This window comes from Thunnus thynnus, chromosome 5 (assembly GCF_963924715.1).
Source record: "Thunnus thynnus chromosome 5, fThuThy2.1, whole genome shotgun sequence".
Classification (NCBI taxonomy): Eukaryota; Metazoa; Chordata; class Actinopteri; order Scombriformes; family Scombridae; genus Thunnus; species Thunnus thynnus.
Genome location: NC_089521.1, coordinates 6544155 through 6566293, shown reverse-complemented (window position 1 = coordinate 6566293; position 22139 = coordinate 6544155). Strand labels below are relative to the sequence as shown.

Below are 22139 nucleotides of genomic sequence, written 5' to 3'. Positions count from 1 at the left end.
TATGTAGAGCACTGAAAATATACTATTTTATCATTACACCTTGCTTTTGTAGTGTTAAGACCTCCTGAAAATAAATACAAATCCTTTAAAGCAGGATAATAATATTTTAGGGACTTCAGGAAAATGTGAGCAAATCATCTGAATGTTAATATTTGACTGGAACGGGTTCTTTCTGTTTTGTTTCACAGTAAACCTCACCTTAAAATAATTTAGTTTCCTGTAATTCCTGTTACAAAACATACACTTTGCCACACACTGTAGCCAATTTAAATCTCTAAGCAGCAGGTTAAAGCTTAATGTTTCTCTGGTTGCTGATTTCATAATCTGAAGCACAGAAACTGTGCAAGCTAAGTGAACAGAGGTATGTGACCCTTCTGTCCACCCCCACGTTTCTGGTCAGGTTGTGCAGTTTGTCTTTGATCCTGAACTACCGGGTCAAACCATTACAAGGTCAGAGGGTCCGCGCTGTACATTCCACCGCTCTTAATAGGTCACTACCGGAGTACTTCACTCTAAAAAAAAAAAAAAAAAAAAAAGAGAGACATGGGATGAACAAAATTATTAATTGCAGAAAGAAAAAAAGTTGTAGGCATAGGGAGAAAGAGACAGTGAGTAAATCTGCTGCTAATGAGTTCTGTTCCCATCATTTGCTCCCTCTTTCGAGTTCACCTGCTCAATTTGTATAGCAACCTCTGGTATCATTGAGCCAAGTATCAGGGTGTGCATGTTTCAACCCATACCCTGCATCCATCCACTAAGCAAATCTGGTTACCTGTGTTTTGTCTCTTGGCGCGACAGATGAATAGAGACAGTAAATCAAACTCTCCTGTCATGACACTGTGACTGAGTGTTAATGAACAGGGAGACACTTCTAAGGCAATAAAGAAAAAGAGGGAAGATTCTGAATAAGGATGTAACAGTTTCGCCCCCAGTGATAATATGTCTTATGCACACTTCAGCTTCAATACTAACATATCATCTCGGTGATGGATAAATAGGGATACAGGATTACATATTAAATGCTATATAAAACTATATTCATTACGCTACATACACAGAGATATAAAGGCTTGTTAAAAAATAACTCTAAGAATCACATGCCAAGCATCAGAAGAGTGGTGGTACCCAAAGTGTTTAGCTTGTTACTGGAAAATGCAATGTTGCTTCCACTTTAATTGACCCTTCATTAAGCGCCACCCCTTTTGGTTGTAGATAGTCTTTATGTCCGTCAGTTCCAGCGCAGCGTAATGTAAGCTAGTTGGCAAACATTAGTCGCTTACATTAGAACACACTTTAATCCTTTCTGACACTTTTATCATTGGACAGCATGCTCCTCCTGCAGTAACAATGGTGAAGGAGAACCTGTCTGTTGGTGGGCACCAAGGCTGACTAATCAGATTGTGGACTCCCCTCGGAAGTGCCCCTGCTCATAGCTAAGCAACAAATTAAGTCGTTTATGCCTTCTAATATAACAAGACTCTTGTTACAAAAAGGATTTTTGAACCACCACACAATGGGTAAGGTCTAGTAATATTTAGGCAACTAAATTAGTTGATTAGATCTTGTCATTTCCACCTTTGCTGCAGATGGAGTATAGTCACAATTCACACAATGCTGAGAGGTCACTTATGAGGAAAAGGTAAACATAGATCAATTTAGGTGAATTTAGTGAACAATTAACCAATGCTTCTGTTATGTTGAGGACAGTCTGAAAGGAATATGCAATTGTTACAACCTTACTCTGAATGAAACTTTGTTTGAACAATGAGATATACAGTATGTCTATGAAATAAAATTCATCAAACTACAGCTCTGTCAGAAATGTAAAACTGGTCTGAGATAGAAACCAATTTGTATTTCAATAGCACAAAACATTTTCACTCAATTAAAACTTAATCAGAAAAACAAAAAACAAACATCGACTGTGAGAAATGTCACGTCAACACTTTCTTACTGTGATTGATTTGATGTTAGAAGTTTCAACGCTGACTTGAGATAATTACATGATATGATGCGTGTGGTTTTGGAAGCCTGATTAAAAAACGAACTCATTAATGCACAAACACACTCACACACGGACAGGAATGTCATAACACTCCTAATTTAAGCACAGCAGCTTAGGACAGACACGCTCCTGAATAAATCACAAGTCACATTGAAAAGAATATCAATATTTTATTAGTGCCAACTATGTAAGACAATAAAAACAGAGCCATCGTTAAGCATTTATAGGTCAACTGGAAAAAAAAACAGCACCAGAAAAACAGTTGTATCAAAATAGGTTTGTGCTACATGCAGGTGCACATGTGCATGAACGCACACGCACACACACACACTAATAATACTCAAAACACAATCAGTATTAAGACATTCTCTGTTCACCAGGTTTCATACTTAAATCTGGTTACTCGCCTGGCTTCTACGAAACAAGGTTAAGATCACCTGATGAAGTAACTAGTGTGGTTTTGTACATAATGCAAACATTTAGTGCATTTTAGCCCTTCACTTGTTTCATCGTGTCCTCCTCAGTATTAGATGAGCTTCGACTCTCTGGCGTTCCTGAATGGGACGCTGGTCTGATGTCTGGATGACAACTCACTGAAAGAGAAAGACAGAAGAAGACAGATCAATGAAAAGCTTCCAGAGAGCACAGACTAGTGCTGGTGTCATACAGATCTGATCAGTTCTGGTTCTGATTCTGATTTGTATCGAACCCTGGTCACAGTTCATATTATCTGAATATGAAAATAAACCAAAATAAGGAAAAACAGCCTTTATTTTCAAGAGAATCTGGCAACCACAAACAGCTATTTGTCATGAATGACTCCTTGTGGTTAAAAGGTAAAATAAAGAACAAGACAAAGTCCAGTCTGCAGGCATGCTAGTGGATCTGTAAGGCTGCAGTTTGGTGCAGTGATGCTTTGAGCTCAATGCTGAACATCCGCATGTTGATTGAAATTCTGGGTGACGACATCATGAAGCTGGTTAAGATATTGCCAGTAGTGTGCAAAGTGTCATCAAGGCAAGCAGTGGCTACTTTGAGGAATCTAGAATATGAAATGTATTTCGGCTTGTTTAACACTTTTTTATTACATTGTTATTTCCAGTATCATTCTACAATGTAGAAAATGGTAAAAATAAAGAAAAAACCTTGAATCGGTGTGTCCAAACTTTTGAAAGTGACTTTTTGACCAAAGTCATTATGTTTTGTCCTCTGTGGATTTTGATTGTTTGTAAAAAGTTTTGTGCCGAGTCAGTCAATATTTGTTGAGATATTTCAGCCTGGACCTCCATCCCTAGAGCCACAACACTAGCATCACTAAAAGAATAAATATTCCCCATATCGTAAAGCACAAGATGAATGTTCATAGTTTTACACTCATTTTTAATTGAGTTGGACAGACTTGCATCAGCTAATTGTAGAACACATCAAAAAATGTTTATACAATGCTGCTGGAGCGCTTCATCATATTAGTGTTTCTGCACTGCATTCAATTATTTTAGCAGGATATTTATCCTGATTCTCTTTTACAAAGCTTAACCACACTGTTGAGTGACTGATTCAGTTAACCACATTGTAAAAACTATACTTGCATAGATGTGTGCATTAGAAGCTCCATACAGCTGTAGCAGATTATCAGAGCTGCTTTGACTTTGTTGGATTTTTGTATTTGGTGAATTAAGGCATGTTAAGAGAAGTAATTTCCCTTTTTGTAATTTCCTTTCCCTGGTTTTCAGTTAAAACCACATAACAAAAAAGCAGTAAATTTTCCTTTGGTTCATTTTGGTATTTGTAATGGTTTCCTGTATTTGTTTTAGATAATATTCTCATCCTAACCACACCACACTTCCTCCGAAACTTGCCAAAGATTCACATTCTCACGAGCTCAAATGACATTTTGCTAATCTGTCAAAACCAACCGACGTAGTAAAAACGATCTCCTGTCCCAGTAAACCACAAACATTTGTGAACACACCCTAAAGCTATCCAACCAATTCTATATGTAGGAAAACTGCAATGTGGATTCATACTGGGTCAAAACGAATGAAACCTCCTGCCCTTCCCTCCTTGTTTCTGTCTAGAATTTGAAATTTTTCACATAAAAACACTCTGATACCTCTTAGGCGGACAACAGCCACAATTCCTTCTTTGGCTGATGTGGGACAAATGCCAGATTTTTATCTAAAAATTCATTAAACAAGTGCGTGGGTGTGTGTGCTCACAGATCCCTGATTATGACCAAGGGAGTCCTGTCACCATGGAGCAAAAACTCTCCATAACATCACACATGTATGACTCCATCTTTACTGTCAGAACTGTTTTACTCTGCTCTGTCAACCACTTATAGCCCGGCACTGCCTTTACTCCACATGACATAAACACCACCTCTGTTCTTTGGATTAAAATGTCTGACTTAGACTATAATGTGATGCGAGGGAGCACATGTGCCTGAAAGAGAGATAGGAGTGTGTCTATGGGGGTATGGTTCTTCCTGAGTGTGTTTGATTGAGTCAGTCTGTCTGTTTGTGAGCAGAGATTACCCTGAGCAGGTTAGCTACGGTGGCTTTAGCTGCATGTGGCTGGAGACAGACCCAACCTGATGGTAAACAGCCATTCACAGCAGCCAGCCCTCAGTCTGGCCTTTCTACAAAATACGTCTATAGAGGTAATTCAATGGAAGAATTGACACTATGGTAATGGTGCTCCTTGACACCGGCCCCACACTATACAAGCATATGGCCAATGTATGCTGTGTGCCACTAAGCAGCACAAGCCCATGGAGAAGCCAGTGAGGTGGGCCTCACGCTTTTCAGTCCAGAGCCTTTAAATGAACTCCAATAATCACATTTATCCCAAACCAAAGTCCATGAGAAAGCTGCGGGGCAATGAACATTATGGGTAACCTCCAAGGAAGCAGAACAACACAAAAAATGTCAGCATATGGCTCCAACAAAAAACAAGCAGTTGGAGAATAATACACCCCCTGCCACCCACACACAAACGCTACTAAACAAGAGCAAATAAAAGACACCTTTGTCACCACTACATAGAAGTATTCGTGCACAATCACTGGATCTGGACCTGCATGGGTAATGACCTGTGAACATGTGCGCACATACTGGTGCATGATGCAGGAACAGTTTCCTCCAGTGGAAACCTACATGTGTAAAAGCAACATCCCTCCCTCCCCACAACCATCTACCATCTATCTCTATTCAGTCCTTTCATTCCTGCTGTCACATTCGCCTTACCCCCTACAAATACATGAAAAGGGCACTTAACTGAAAAACAATACTGGTTGTAATCTGATGGTGTTGTATGTAGTGGTTCAATTCACTCAGCTGAACATGGGTTAAAGAAGAGAAGCGCTTCATTTTACATTTTTTGTCAAACAGGATTGTTTTTTTTAGGACGAGAGGTGTCAGGGAATAGAATGAAGCTAGAGATGGTTCTCCTCAGCTTAGCTTGTGAAAGAGAAATTAGTAACTTATGGCTTTATTCAAATTATACGCACTTCCTTTGTTGTCTATTCCCCCATCCATTATACACTAAAGGTAAATGAACATAACAGTTCAGCTTCAGCGGAAGTTGTTGCGCTGCTTTATTTCAACTGCATGTCTGCAAATACAGCATGGAAAAGAAAGAACTCTTGTGGAAGTCTGATCCTCTTGTTTACAGGACAGCATTCATACTAATTATAGCTTGAAGATATTGTCCACAGATTAGTTTTTGGGCTGTGACAGAGCTTGATAACGAACATGAACCAAAGATATGGTTCGACTTCAGGCCTACTGAGGTCAGAGCCACAGTTCTTATCTGCTATGCATCTGTCAAAAACATCCCCAAACTTCAGACCTTTGGGGGGAAAAACACACCGAAGACGATATCATTCATGTCTATTTCAGCTCTGGAAGCAAAATGAACACAATGAGCTCTTTTGACATGTTGAGGCCTGACAGACTTGTTGTACGACCCCAACAAGCCCCAAATTTGTCACTGATGTAGAGATCATTAGAGTTTACTACCCTGTCATACACAATTGCAGTTAGTATAGTTTCCATTCATAAGGAGCCACAATGGAACTGTTAAAACATTTAGACTGGGTGTCAAGTTGGGACCACACTACAGTGGGGTAGGAACAATTTAAACTAAAGGTGGCTGAGTGGCATAGTCAGGTGAACACAGTTCTGTCACACACATGCACACTAAAGTCTATTGTGTGTCTGGTACAGTAATGGGGAAGTTTTGGCCAGGTAACATCAGTCAGGTGAACTGAGCTCAGGTTGCTTCAGTTTCTTAGAGACTGTGTGAGAGTGTGCACACACACACACACACACAGTAAAAATATAAAAGTAAAAACAACAAAAATAATGTGTAGCATGTACATTATATACAAATACATGTATATTTTCACAGTATATGTATACACACCTATTAATGTACATAGATGGGTGTAGGCAGAACTTACACACATACATACACAAACAAGCTTGGACAAAGAGAGTGATTATTACCTCTCTGCTCCAGCAGACACACATCATTCATTATTCAAATTCAATTACACTGTAAGGAGAAGAAGGAAACTGGAGAGACACACAGGCAGCCATGATGTGCTGCACCAGTAAAACCATTTCCTTTGCAGTGACTCAGCAAGTCACACCAACTGGGCTGAGTTGCTCAGCTCTTTCTGCTTTAACTTACTTCTTAGCACAGAGATGCATCAGTGAAACCTGACACCTCAGAGGATCAATGTGTAGCTGCAGTATGGCACTATCCACTGTAAGCCTGGCCAGGCCACACTGGTAGGGCTGCAACTAACCATTATTTTCATCATTGATTAATGAGCTGACCTTTTAATTTGATTAATTGATTAATTGTTCAGTCTGAAGTCTACAGTTATGCTAAGAGCTCTGTGAGGCTGCACTTTGGCACAGTGATACTAAAGTTGGCATGCTTACATAGTGTAATAATAATGTTTTACCCTGTTCACTATTGAAGTTAAGTGTGTTGGCATACTAACGTTTGCTGATTAGCACTGAACACCAAGTACAGTTGAGGCTGATGTGAATGTTTTGCATGTATTTGGTCATAAACCAAAGTTTTGGACAAATTAGTTTTTTTTGATGCTAGATAAAAAGGTAAAGGATCATCAAAGTTATTACAATTGATCCTGAGGAGAACATGGATGTCTGTATTAAACGTCATCACAATCAATCCAAAGGTTGTCAATGGTTAACCCAACACAACAAATGTCAAACTCATGGCGGTGCAAGAGGATCACCAAAGTTATTAGAGTTTGTCCACAGGGAATCATGAATGTTTGTATAAAATTTGGAGCCAATCCATAAAGTATTTAGATATTTCAGTCTAGACCAAAGATGGACTGACGCCTCACATTTGTCATGACTGGAACCATACATTGGACATTTTTTGCTTAATAAATGGCTTGAGCGATGAATAAATTATCAAAAGTGTTTATTTTCTGTCAGTCAGCTATTTGATTAATCGACTAATCAGAACAACTTATTGATTTATAGGTGATTTATAGGAGTCAAGACATTTTTTTTCCCTAGAGGTCTAGTGTATGTATGGTCTAAAGACTCTGGTTAGCAATATTATCTAGATGCTTGAATTCAAAAGCACAAAACATAAGAATGTTTTTTACCTATGAAATCATCTTTCAGAGATCTTATTTTTTAGATCATGTAACACTCTATACGCAGATGACTACATCAATTCTGAAGATGAAATTAGAAGCTAACTTTACCTCTACTGCTGTCAGACAAGTGTCACAACAAATGACTGAAGAGAAAACAAATCAAGGTGAGGGCTGAACTCAAAACATCCTCTGTGGGGGGTGGGGGTGGGGGGCTGGAAAGGTAAACTATTGGGTTGGGGAAGAGAGGGAGACCTGTACGGGGGAGGTTAACATACAGTATATCTAACTCTTCTTTGATGGTACAATAAATAACAAAGAGAACTCACTGAGGATGTGTGTTTTTGATGTTTTGTCAAATTCTTCCTACCTGCCTTGTGGTCATCTTATTTAACCTGGATATGTTCATTTGACAACTCAGTGACAAGCTCTGCCTTTCACAACTCGAGACAAAAGACTCAGTCATTCACCACCAACTTTTACAGCCCCTGTCCCTCATCCTGTCCTCAGCAGGTGTTCACAGTAAGACACAGGAGATACCAGATAGAATCTAACATACGGGTTATAGGAAGTACTGGCAAGTTACTAAAGACCTCTGACATGACAGTCCATTTACAGCAAGTGAAATGTAGAACAGGGTAGACGAACAGTGATTGTGTATCTGTAACTGCTTCCGCTGTTCCCTTGACAAGATGTATCTATGATGGTAGTTTTATTTCACTTTTATTTCCTGGCCTATAGAGGGAACCTTACTGACAATATTGGCAGTAAGATACAGACATCACTAGAAAGTTTACTTTTGCAATTCCCACTGCTGCAACACTCAGAGCCACCAGAAATAGTCTTTTCCCACTTCCTCTCCTGCATGAGCTCTAGCAATCTGAGGGGAATTCTTGTATTGTTAAATTTGTCCTTGTCACATACAAATCTCATATCTATTCAGTGGATTTTTAAGTGATAATGTTTTGAGTCCGCAGCTGCTGCTCTTTTGTCTTATTCTATTCCATCCAACCAACCTTGATGTTAGTACTGCCACAAACACAAAACATCATTTCAGAAACGAGACTACATGTCTACAGCAATGCTAGCAGCTCTGTGAGGCTGTGAGGCACATCGGTGCTTTGAGATAAATGCTATTGTCACCATGCCAACATGCTCATAGTGACATTTGCTAATTAGAACTAAACATGAAGTACAGCTAACACAAGATAAAGGAAAAGTTTGACTTTGTGGTGGCACTAGAGGAAAGGTAAGGGGATCACCAAAGTCACTGCGATTCAATCTCTGGTTGTACAGAATTTCATGGCAATCCATCCAGTCGTTGAGATACTTCAGTCTACACCAAAGTGGTGGACCAACCAACGGACTAACATTTCCATCCCCTGAGCCACACTGCTAGTCTGGCTAAAAATAGTCTAAACTCAAGATTCACTTAGTAGCTTTTTGCAGAGCATTGGACCATATCCCTGACCATCTTTAACAAATGGAAGTTTCGCACCTACTGTAGGTTGCGTAATGACACCTGAGCAAGTCTGTAAGTGAACCTTTTTTAAATATCGTCATTACAGATACTGTACCTGTTCCCAAGGTCAAGAATTAATCTCTATGCACAAAACATCCCCATTCCTTGTGCATCAGAGGACTTAGAACCTGCATTGTCCTTTTATCCTCGCTTTGCTCACTTTTATACTTTTACCCTTGCAGGCCTTTTCTCTGACAGTCATTAACTTTGACCTTTTCCATTCACTGCAATGACTAGCAGTCAAATCAAACAACCTTTCATTAAGATTGTAGATAAGCAACAACTTAAGACATGTTTCTTGCTGAAATCCCAACACCTATACCTCTTCTATTTTTCTATGAGGAATGACAGTTCCCTTTGTTACACTGCACGAAAAACAATGAGAGTACCCTCACAGCATAATTTATTTTCAATCTACTCTATTTATCACTTCCCTTCACTGCAGGCATGGGGAGGGAGGCCTTTCCATTCAGCTCTTAGAAAAACATCAAGGTGTGGTCCATTCATGGTCCATTCACTTTTACATTTATACCTGTTAGCTTTTGTTCTCCCTCCTAGATAAACAGCAAGGCGTTGGCCAGAGCTGCCAGTCACTTTTGCTGTACCTCTGCCTTGAGGCTGACCCCTCTCAATGTAAAACTTAACCCATGAAACTGTGTTTCTACATGTAAAGGTTTTACTATAATTATGTGATAAGCATGATAAAGGTTTACCCAAAGTGGTCAGACTTAAATTAAAGTAGAGATTCTCAGGTTTAAACTGTAATAAAGGGCTTACAACATTGCAATAGGGCATATAATGACTATATACAGTAATGATGACTTATTTGTAGAGCTACAGTATAAAGAGGTTACCTAGGTTTTGGACAGATAAATCAAAACATAAAATGAAACGCTGGAAACAGAAATTTCATGATATTTAGACTTCAAACAGTAGCTGATGTGTACGTGGAAATCAAAGGGGAAATTAAGTTCAGCCAGGGTTTAAACTATTAACTCACCTCCGCTCTTTCAAACCTTTAAAGCTTAGGGCGGACACTTCCTTCAAAGTAAAGTGTGTGTTTCTGTGAGGCTTGAGGCTGACTCAAACAATCAAAAAAACACGACCATGTGGGATATCGGTGTGAACCTTGTTTTTTTTCACTCACGTGTGACCTGAAGAATGTTATCATTCACATGGGTAAATCCTGCTGCAGTGCCCGTCAGCTTAAACACACACACACACACCAAACAACAGCCGGGCATCGCTGGGAAATCTGGAGTGATGTCATGAATGATTAAGATAAGAGTGGTGTAGTGTGTCAAGGGAACAGTGCTAAACACCAAGTGGCGGCCACACACATCCAGATCTACAGTAGTTTTTCACTGGGAATGGGAGCAGGGATCAATATTCAGGGAAATCTGTACCGCCAATTTCCCACCTCAAGACCTTGTAACATTTCAGGGAAAATGCTGGTACAGCTGTGTTGTGAATGAAAGCAGTAACACTGCAGGGACAAGCACGTAAAGAGTTAGGTTTGTCTGATGAAAGATGTTTTCACATGTAGCGAGCTAACCAATCACAAGACTCCGCTGATGACGTATTTGAATCCGCGACTTGTTTACAGTTGCCTTGCCGATGCTTTCACAGGTAATTTCATAATTAACAAGCAATATAAGTTCTTTTGTTTGCAAACAATATTGGCAGAGGGCAAAAATAGCCCCTCGCCCGCCATGTTACTGAAAATAATAAGAGATGCCTTCCGCTGCATACACGTACATCCGGTGTTTGCTTTTATCAGTCTACAAACTGTTCCACCGCAGTCAAGCATAAAAAACTCTTTCTAGTTTTCTGCAGTTCCACAGGTTTTTTATTTTAACAGTGGAAGGACTGCTGGATAACTCATAAATGATCTTGTAATATTAAACCACAATGCCAAATGAGAAGTCTGGAAAGATTTTTAAATGAACACTGAAAAAGTGTAAAAAAAAAAGAAAAAGAAAATGGAAAAACAGGTCAGTGATGATATAGGCTGTTATAAATGAAACCAGTCACATTTCACAACAGCTGAGCATGACATAATTAGTGCTTACTGGTTTATTGTCACAGAGACAACAAGCAAGTTCAGACCAGACTTTTTTTTGAGAAGGTAGAGCAGTTGCAACCGTCATATTATGTAACAGGTATTGAAGAACAGGATGTACAAATAATCACAGTACATGAATATAATTAAATTACTATTGAAATAGAAAGAAGTACACATTCTCTTCCTGAAAACACAAACACACACTACGGCCAATAAAGAAAAAGTAGTTAATTAAAAAGTTAAAGCAGTAGTTATTCTCTGTGGACAAAGTCAACCTTTCCACTCAGAGCACATCAACATCCCACATCATCTGATGAGTATATCCAAAAGGCCTTCATCAGTCAGCTCTAATCTAATATAATCTTGAATCTAATCTCAGATTCTACTGTGTCAATGTCCACAGAAAAAAACATGATACAAATCTCCAACAGGCTACAAAGTCTTACAAACCTAATCTTCTCTCAATATTCTTTTAAATTTTAAGTCTAGAATTTTGACGCACTTTAATCAAACCCTAAAAAGGTGAAATGCAAACCTTGGAAAAATGAATTTCAGTCGTTAGATTTTCTTTAAAAAAAAAAAACCAAACAAACAAAACAGCCTGATGTGGTGAGAAATGCATCTGTTCAAATAAAATTGATTTCGAATTCTGAGAGAACAGACAGAAAGCTCAAACTGGAGTTTAGTGGCAGAAGTGGACGAGTTTGTCTAGTCTGGCAGCTGCTCTGTTACTGTGCACTTGACTGTTGGGTAATTTGGGTTTCTGTGACTTTTGTGTAAACTTTAAAGGAAACTTTGTAACTCTTCATAGTAGTATGTGCACTGGGACACAGTTCATTTTAGATATAAAGTGAGTTATTTTCAAAGCTTTGAAGTTTAGGGAATATATTGGATATTACAAAATTAAGTGTTTTTTTTCTCCATCTATCATTGTTTGTATCGCATATGTGAGACATACTGTTTTCATCATTCATATGCAGTGAGAAATGGACTTAGATTAAAGGTAATTGCAAGACAAAATACTGATGATTATTGTTTTTATTACTTTAATGTTCAACTACATTAACACAGTGATGGCAGCAAATGTATCTCACTGACTGATTTGTTTGTGGTAGTCAGGAGAATGAAGGCGTCACTTGGCTGGTCAAGGTACCAAACACTGCAGTAAAGCATCCACTGTCCCTTTGTTTCTTTAAATGGGATCAACCGTGTGTGTGTGTGTGTGTGTGTGTGTGTTTGATCACTCATCCGTCCTGTATCCTCACTACCCTGTTACATAACACCACTACACCTGCATTTGAACAATTCCCACAACAATGGCTGAGGTAAGGTGAGTGTGTGTGTATCTAGTACATCAATGCGTGTGCTTCTGTTTGCCTGATTGCTTTCCAAATTTCTATGCATATTGACATGCCTATGATTATTTTGCACAGTGTTCCATCACATGAAGCATGCACAACTGAAAGGCACATCAAGACACACATCAATGACCAGGTTACAAAAACACATTATAACATATCATATCATATGATGGATGTGCACACATATGTACACACACACACTTCCCCGGGGACAGGAGATTAGAGGTGAGTACAGGACAGGAGAGTGGCTCCCACACTGCTGAACATACAGCCAACAACACCAGCGGATCAGATGACAAGCTTCAGCTGACACACACACACACACGCACACACACGCACACACACAGGCACACACACACACACACACAGGCTCATGCAGTATGCACAGACTTGAATCCCTTTTTCGTCTCTTTCTACCTCCCTCTCACACACGCATCCTAAATGGTAACACACTGGACAAACTTCTTGTCTTTTGTCCTCCAAGCCTGCAGAACAACACTGTAATGGAGCTTGTCTTACACACACACACACACAAGGTTTGTACCAAAACAATAACAAAGTCTGGATTTTGAGCCAGCATTTCCAAAAGCAGAAATCTCAGTTAGAAGCTATTAAATAAATGAATACAGCTGTCTTATCGTCATGGCACACAAAAGAGATTGAAAAGAAATCCTTTGACATACTCTGAAGTCAGTGACTCAGGTCATGGTTAGATTTAATTAAGGAACCTTACACTCACGTTTTTTGTGAATAGACGTATGGCACAGAGAGATGGTGTGTGTTTGTGTTTCTGTATGTCAGTGTCCGCACAAGAAAAGAAGTTCAAGTACAAATACTTGCGATGCAAATATGCAACATAGAATATATGCAGCATGGACCGCTGCATGCATATATAGGATATTTTTTATGTAATGAAAATGCAAATGTGTGTTCAAGAGTGTGTGTGTCTTTATATAGATGATGTTTAGCAGAATACTGGTTGAGCTAGTTACTTGGCAGCTTGTCAGTCACAATTAGCACGGTGATTCTCACCTGGAAAACATGTTTTCCTGCCTGCTAAGCAGTCAACATGCACCTCTCTCTGTCTATGGCAGAGATAGAGGACTGACAGAAAGACAAAATTCCCACAAATATAACACCTATAATATTTTGTAAAGGCTCAGAAAATATTTATATATAAATAAAGGCTCATTAAAATATTTACTTTGGCATTCACATCTACAGTGTTGTGTAATCAAAATAGAATGGTTGAAAAGATTAATAGCATCTATCTTGAATCTGCGTGCTCTTTTTGTTTTCATTTAAAAATGAGGAACTGTCCTTGACAGTTGCAAATACAAAACTGAATCTGTGGCAAAAATACTTCCATTATTTTCCAATATCTCTCTCTATCACCTCTTCTTTTGCTCTCTGCGCTTTGAATGAATTTGAAAAAAAAAAAAAAAAAAAATCAGTCCCCTGATCTGACCTTCTGCATGAAGGAACAGAAAGTGGAAAAGTAATTTTAGGCTGGGTGTGCCGGGGCCTCCGGCAGACAGATACAGTGAGGTAGTGAAGATGGGACAGCTTAGCTCATCTTCCTGTGCATGTCAGTTGTATTTCCTTGTTTCCCACACACACACACAATGAACAACTGCAAACCACTTATTCAGTCACAAACTACTAATTAATATAAATTATCCCCTATAAGCAACAGTGACGTATACATATACACACGCATGCAGGACACAAAGCAGTTCTATACAATAGTGGAGATGTACCTCACTCCCATGAGATTCTTGGGAGGAACATGTTGTACTGAAGGTGTGTAACCTACTAAACAGGAAACTACAGGTCTATTTCAGGGCTGGCGTGTCTCCACCCTGCCCTGCTGTGAAATGCGATGGAAAAAACAGCAGGATGGGTTATCTCTTTCTGTCTCTCAGTCACTCACACAAACTCATCTCATAAAACCATTAGAAAGACCATAAACACATCAGTGTGATCCATTCCCACTGGTGTTTACATTACATTACATGTTTACATTTTGAAATCAAATGTAATGCTTTTAAAAGGACCAGTGTGTAAGATTTAGAGACATCTAGCGGAACGGACTTGGCAGGAATAGAATATAATATTCATAAGTATGTTTTAATTAGTGTATAATGAGTTGAAAATAATAACTGTCCACCATTATATCTACATAGGGAGCAGTCTTCTTCTAAGGAGCCTGCCATGTTGCCCTGCCAAAACTCTTAGAAAGCATTGTTATTTAAAATTTTAATTTTAATTACAATTTGCTTGGAATTGTTAATTTTGACAACATTGTGTAAAACAATAAGGCTGTTGTGGTCATTCTTGCCCTAACAGAGCAGGTTATAGTTAATTCTCCCCATTAAGACACACTCACTCAGAAGCTCTGAAAATATAGTATATCAACCCTTCATCCACTTTAACAGTCCATTAAATCTGTAAACACCAGCTAAAAGTCTCTCTGAAACCGCTGGCCAACTGTCTTACTTAGCTGAGCATCATCTATACTGGTTTGTGCACTTCTTTAATCCTGTTATGTCCGTGAGAGAAGGTGGCCTGTGGAGAACCAATTGAAACATTGCTGGAAAAAGAAAGAGCTGGACTGGACCAAGTCACGAACGAAGACCAAAGCCTTTGATGACACATTGATACATTTAATAAAATGGAAGTGTATGTCTGTTCTGTGAGACACTGAATGATGGACGTCAAAAATGCTTCTAAAAATGCCTTCTATGTGAATTAGCCGTTACACCCTAGTACATCCTAATATATCCTTATTCCTTTGACACACAGGTCCTAATCAACTTACTTGGTGCTTCATTGTTGCATAAAGGCAGAAAAAGGAAAAAGTTCCTGCAGCTCTTGGATTGATCAATGGGAAGATATTTGATGTGGGCTGTTACTGTTATTAAAATAAGCACATTTCCTACAACTAGAGCCTCAAACCAGATTCACTCACTCACAAATTGCTCGTTTGACAGTACGGAAACCTGCTATGCTATGTGATGTGGTTTACTTTGTTTACCATGTTCTTTGAGCTTGACCACAGCTTTCTTCTACATCCGTCATCTCTCAATAAAAGAGCTTATGAAGCATGTTTGATCTCGCTAAATAGCAGTAAGGTTCTTTCAACTCACTGCAGTACCTGCTGTGGCAATGTAGATTTTAGTTGAAGTTGTCAAACTATAAAACACCTCTCTTTTAGAAATGACAATAGATTTTATACGTTAAAAAACAGATGGGAATGTGATTCGGTTTAAGTTGTTTTTCTGCACTGCCAGAATAAATAAGCTATTTGAAGAATGTTTTCTCCTAGCAATCATAAACTTCCTTCCCCAAGTCAACTTTCATTGTTGAGATTGTTCAACTCAAATCCCTCCATTCATCAAGATGACAATAACACAGTTAGGTTAAGCCATCAGACAGTGTAAAGGTAAAAGCAAACACAGATGGGGTCAAATTACAGTCACTTAGATATGGGCTGACATACATCTGTTTGACGTGCTTTTATACTGAATGCATAAGAGTCCCTGATGGTTTTGATTGATTAATACTGTTGCATACAAACATTTTAAGTTTTTAATAACTCTGCAGTCTTCACTCGATCAGACCATTAAGTGTACATATTAGGATGCAGCACAATTATTTCAGGTTCAGTGATGTATCAAGTCAAAAATCACCTATTGTGTTTGAAAATATAATGTAGGATGAATTAATTCAATGCCAGCGGGTGGAGATTTAAATGAAAATATCAAATTAGTGTTTGAATTAATTTGTTAATTTTATGCCCCTGGGCTGTGTCGGTGCAGTATTGAACACCCACTGCTGCCACCACTTCCGAGAAACCTCCTTTTCTTGCAAAACTGTGATGTCAAATTACAGAGGGAAAAAATCAGCATGTGTTCCTCCAGTATCAGTGAGATATGAGCAAGGTCATGAGGTGGGATAGGTACAGGTCACAGGTTTGATGAATGCCTGTCTGTGATAGAGTGGCTGCATGTGATATCACTCCCTGTTGAAATGCTGTAAGTGTAACTATTTGACAGTGTTGGATGAAGTTAATTTGTGGTTCTTACATGATGAGAGCGGTCCTGGCCGTGTCTTGCTGCGTGTGTTGTTCCCCGCCTTGAGGAGCACTGGATGTTGGAAGACTGGAGGATGGGATGGAGGAGGATGGAGGAAGGGTGGAAGAACGCAGGGATGAGGGGAGGATAGAGGAGGGAGGGGGCGTCTGGTTCAGCGGTTTCTTGCAGTTTCGTAGAAGGCGGAGGGACTTGACTCTGATAGGTGGGATGAGGCAGTGGTTGCTACGACGACTGGCCACCTTCCCAACAGGTCCTGTGCCTGCCCTCTTGAAGGTTTGTTCTGATCTGGAAACAAAAAACATAAAGTTATAGAAGGTCCAAATGACTTTCCAAATGGTTGTAAAGTAATTTCTTAAATTAGCAATTAACAAAAGTTTGAACACAGCAATAAATCAACTTACATATTCATATTATCAATAGATACATTACAGTGTAAAGGGTTTTGTGACTACCCCAACAATATATTAATAAATTAATTATAAATATATTCATATATGTACATATTTCAGCAATTAAGATAGAATAGCAAATTGTGAAGCAGCAAATGAAGAACAATCAATGACATTGCATGTATTTTAACTATATGAAGATGCAATGTACTGTATTGCATGAACAAGGTTGTGCCCCTGTCAAGTTTACAGACTTCCAGATATATACTGTTAATTGTAAATGACAGAACATACAGACAGGTGACAAATGAAAGGAAAAACCGGTACAGGTCTGAATGCTTGGCCCCTACAGTGAGGGGATCTGGTGGCTCTGTTATGCTGGGGGGGGGGGGGGGGGGGGGGGCATTTTGCTGGCATGGTTTGGGTCCACTTGTCCCCTAATGGTGCAGACACTCCGAATCCGTTGACAGATGTCAAGTTGAAGCATCCCATTCATTTTCTATGGAGAACAGGAGATTCGGCCGCGTGGTGCATGATGGATACAGCACAGCAAGTTGACAGACCAACCGCCGCATCTGAATTTGCATAATCACGACTCAACTTAATACAAATGAGGTCCGTCCAGCGCAACATGGTCGGCTCATGAAACTCAGATCAAACTGTCAAACTAGGCAGTGCTGATCAAATATGAATCAAGATTCTTTACTGCATTGCCTATTTCTCGCCTCAAAGGTTTTCAGAAACATACTTTAGTGTACTGTTTAGCTGTAAAATGAGATCATTTGTAACGCGGCTGCTATGTTGATAATGGCAGAGCAAAAACCGAGTACCAAGTACGTCACCCACCATGTCACTCACCGGCCAGAGTGCTCAGTGGTCCGGTGCGTTCAGATCTGTTGTTTCCAAGGGAAGGGTCACTGCAATTCAATACATTCATCCAATGATGGAACATTTCTATCCTGATGGTTGTGGTCTCTTCCAGGATGACAATGCCCCAATTCACAAAGCGTGAGGGGTCACTGAATGGTTTAAGCATGAAAATGATGTGAATCATATGTTAAAATTAAAAATCTGGCAGGCAGGCTAAGAAGCCTTTTACATATTCAACAACAAAGAGGAATCATTTAGGATTTAAATGAAAATGTCCAACAAGAGATAGTAAGAAAACACTGACATAAGGTTTGCCCCAGGACATTAACTTCCGCCTGGTGTCTGACCTGCAGTGGTGAGTTCTGCCCTCACGTCAACACATGAGTGTGACTGATTAGCTTGTTTATCTCTCTGCTTTTTCCAACTTGTACATTTTCTGTCTTTTTTCCCCTGAAATCGTAACTTGCTGCTCTGATTTATTATTTTGAAGTGAACTTGTGATGTTGAGTTGAATCAGGCACATTCTGATTCTGACATTCTCGTTATCGATGTAGTTACTAGATGACAGCTGCCGCCTCACCCGTTAAATATGTGGCTGTTGCTGTGTGATACACTGTAGTGCCACTGCTCAATTTATCTGAAGCTTCATAAGCCTAATATTATCTTTCATGAAAATGCAATAATTTCTTCTGATGTTGGCAGAGCCGTTCTTTATTTCCGATGAAGTGGGGTATGCCCAGTAAAACACAGCGGGAAAACTCTGTGAAAGCTAGAAGGCTACTTGGTAAATGCAAAAGCATACAAGTAAATTTTGATGCAAATGTACACTTTTCTTGTGTGTAAATCTATTTTTATGTCAATGCAATTTCAAATGGTCACGTACTGCAGAAGGCTGTGTTACTACACTTTATATGCAGTAAAGGACAGCTGGCCTGGGGTCAGGGTTGTGAGACTGGGGTCAAGAGATGTATAGAACGGTGGGAAAAGGGGACTCAAAGGTTAGGAGTGGAAGCATCACATGACAAACATGTAAGTAATGTAATATACAGGTACAGTGTAATATAATGGCTGAGTTTGTAACCTAATATCTGGTTCTAAAACATGAAAGAGAATGTAGTTCTTCATGCTGAAATGATGCTGATGCTGGGACAAAGGCATGCCATAAAGTCACAACAGATTTGGGCTCTGACTTGAGTATCAACTCAAGTGTGTACAGTGAATAAAAACCTGCTCAGGCAGGTTGGCAAGCTTGGGGAATTCTGAAAGAGACAAATGCAACAAAAGAACGTGGGACATTCCTACTATTGACTGAATGTTCCCCTCCTCTAGCTCGCTCCTTGTTTTGTCTACCGGTTTCTTAACAAATTCAACATGTCTGACAGTAATTCTGACAGAATTCCTCAGAGATGAAAAAATGGAGATAGTCAGGGTGCTTAGACAATACTGTACAGCCAGAGAGATGTCGCATGGTCATGGTATAATGTCAAGTAACCGTGGTATTCAAGTAGTGTGACCCTTAAGGCTAAGTAAGGCCACCAACTCATGAACTTTGACCTCTCTAAAGTAGGACCCACTTAGTCAAGTCTGATATGATCTGACTCCGCAGCAGATGATTTTTCTCTTTGATGTCTGCAGAGGTAGCCATGTTAGCTCTCAAGTCCTGCCCCAAATTATAAATGCTAGGCAGTGCAATGATATGAAAAGCAAGTACTTAGCACTTAATAGCCACAATTGATATGACAATGACAAAAATATTTAAATTATTTATTTAAGTCTTATTTAGTTGACTTAAATGAATATGAGTTCTACCTTCTAGGTCAGCATAATCCTGTCTGTCCACCAGAAAAGCCATGTGTAAATTAGTAATGTGAGACAAGACCAAGGTTTAAATCTTTAAATGCCCAGACAGGATATTCCCAAGATGAGTAAAGCCAAATGCCAAATGACTTGTACAACCATGGGAACTACACTCTATACCTGCTGTTAGCTGCTGTATGTTGGAATATATCATACTCTATGTGAAACAAACACTAATCCTCACTGTGCCTGTTTGTTTGCCTTGAGTAGAACAGTGTACAGTAGTGCTCATCACCTCAGTGACTGTAACCCTGTTCACAATAAGGACAGGACTATAGAAAAACCTTAAAAGACAACATCATGTAAAAAATGACTCGACATTTTCCATAACCGCACAACAGCATTGAATACTAGTGCAAAAAAAATCTGAATCAGGCTTAATTTATGCTATATCCTGCAGTGAAAGTGATCTGCAGGGATTCTTCCTCACTGTCTTTGTTTCAGGAAAAGATCAATTTCACATTGTGATGGTGTGAAACAGCTTCAAGTTCACTGCACTGACCTGCTGACCTGAAATCACCTATAACTAAGACTGAAGTAAACATAAAGCTATATCATTCAAAATGTATGTAATGTATATATACTGGGGATCAATCAAGTTAACCTCACTCTGTCTCCCTCTGTATGGTGATTGACTCTCACTCTGCTCATCTTGATGCCACTCTTGTTTGGCTTTACTCTTCTTAGGATGACGTGTGTTTTCAGCACCTGACAGAGAGCATTGTCCACTTCTGTCCTTTACCAGTAATTTGCCACCCAATTACAATAATCCTTTTGGTGACCCCTGATGACCTTTGGTGACCCATAGTACTGGTTAAAATAACCTAAACCACTTGACATGAAGATTAAAGCTGTGAGGAATGACAAGTATGCTTGAAACATGCGCGCATACACATGGAGGAAAGCGCACACACACAAACCACTAACAGGACAGTGACAGCCTTTTATTACGAGCAGTGTGCCTGTCAGAGGAAAAAACAACATTATGATGAGAGGATTAGAAGACTATTGTGAAATTCTAAGTGCTGCTGGAAAACCAGCTGGTTTTATTACACAGAAACAATACCTGAGGACATTTTGGCAAAGTAGAACTTTCAATTGGTAAAAGAGTTCTGCAACAGATGCAAAACACAGCTCGTGCAGTTTGTAACTACTTGCTTGTAAATGTGAGGTGAACGACAGGGTGGACAAACAGTATGTGAGGCAGAGGGCAACAATGAAACAGCTTATCTCTTCTAATGCTGCTATACACACTTACCTGAAAATAAACAAGCACATACAGGAACTTTTGGACAAATGTTGGACAAGTGTTGTTTTATGTATATCATGTGTCTAGCTATAAATATGCCTCACTCTGACACAGAGACTGATGATCAGTATCCTGCTGATTGACAAAAACCCCTCACGACAAAATGATCGTCTCACTTTCCAATTTGTTGTTGAATCACGCACACACAAAGGATAAACTCAAAGACTATCGCTGCAGGGGAAATATTAAGGGATTAACTGATTGTGAGGATCAAAGATCCCATCAAACGGTTTAGCGTGTTTCACTTGAGCAAGCACAAAGGAAAAGGTGATGATGAAACAAAGTGGCTGAGAAATGTGGGCGATGTTATAGAAAGAAAGGAAGTATCAAATGTAGTGAAAAAGAATATATACTGAGATATGTATGATGTTACCATAAAGATGTCAGGGCTTCTGTATTTGTTTGCAATAAGTTGAAACTGCTTATAGTGATCACGTCTGTCCGGGTCAAATTGATCACTATAAGCAGATGATTATTATAACTGAATCTTTTTTTCATGCAGATTACCATCTAATTGACATTTAGATATTAAATACGTGATTATAAAGTAATGAAACGATAAAGTAATGAAACGGACAGCTGTTTCCTACGCTTGTTGTTTCACTGCTGCATCTCGTTGGCTTGTTTTTGGCAGTTCGAGGAGAGTATGATTTTCATTGAGAGAAAATGACTTTCTTTTTCCTGTCATGATTTCAATGTGCAGCACCAGCCTCAGGTAACCAGCTGGAAGCAGACGGGTTACTGCAAGGCAATAATGGTGCCACAGCTGCTAAGAACAGATCATACTTGTATCATGGAAGTAAAAGAATTTTTTTTTTTTTAGCCATAGTTTTAATTTTTTTTTCCATATGTTATGTTTGACCCAAAATGAACACTGTAAGTAGACTACTTCACTACTTTTTTCCCCCCAAACTTTTTGATCCATATAAGCGATTGATCACTGTAACTGTGATCACTATATGCAGTTTCCAACATATATTGTAAAGTTGTTCATGTTATTTCTTTCACCCT

The 22139-nt window shown here is 39.2% G+C and overlaps 1 protein-coding gene across 1 annotated transcript in view; it reads right to left on the bottom strand.

Moving 5' to 3' along the window:
• Window positions 1-2155: 2155 nt before the first annotated feature.
• si:ch211-266k8.4 (rab GTPase-activating protein 1) overlaps window positions 2156-22139 on the bottom strand; it is a 61242-nt gene continuing 41258 nt past the window's right edge. Inside the window, exons 14-15 of the mRNA XM_067588897.1 lie at window positions 16695-16988; window positions 2156-2598 (exon numbers count right to left, since the gene is read on the bottom strand). Of these exons, the coding sequence (XP_067444998.1) occupies window positions 2532-2598; window positions 16695-16988 (361 nt within the window). The 3' untranslated portion in view covers window positions 2156-2531. The remainder of the gene's footprint in view (window positions 2599-16694; window positions 16989-22139) is intronic.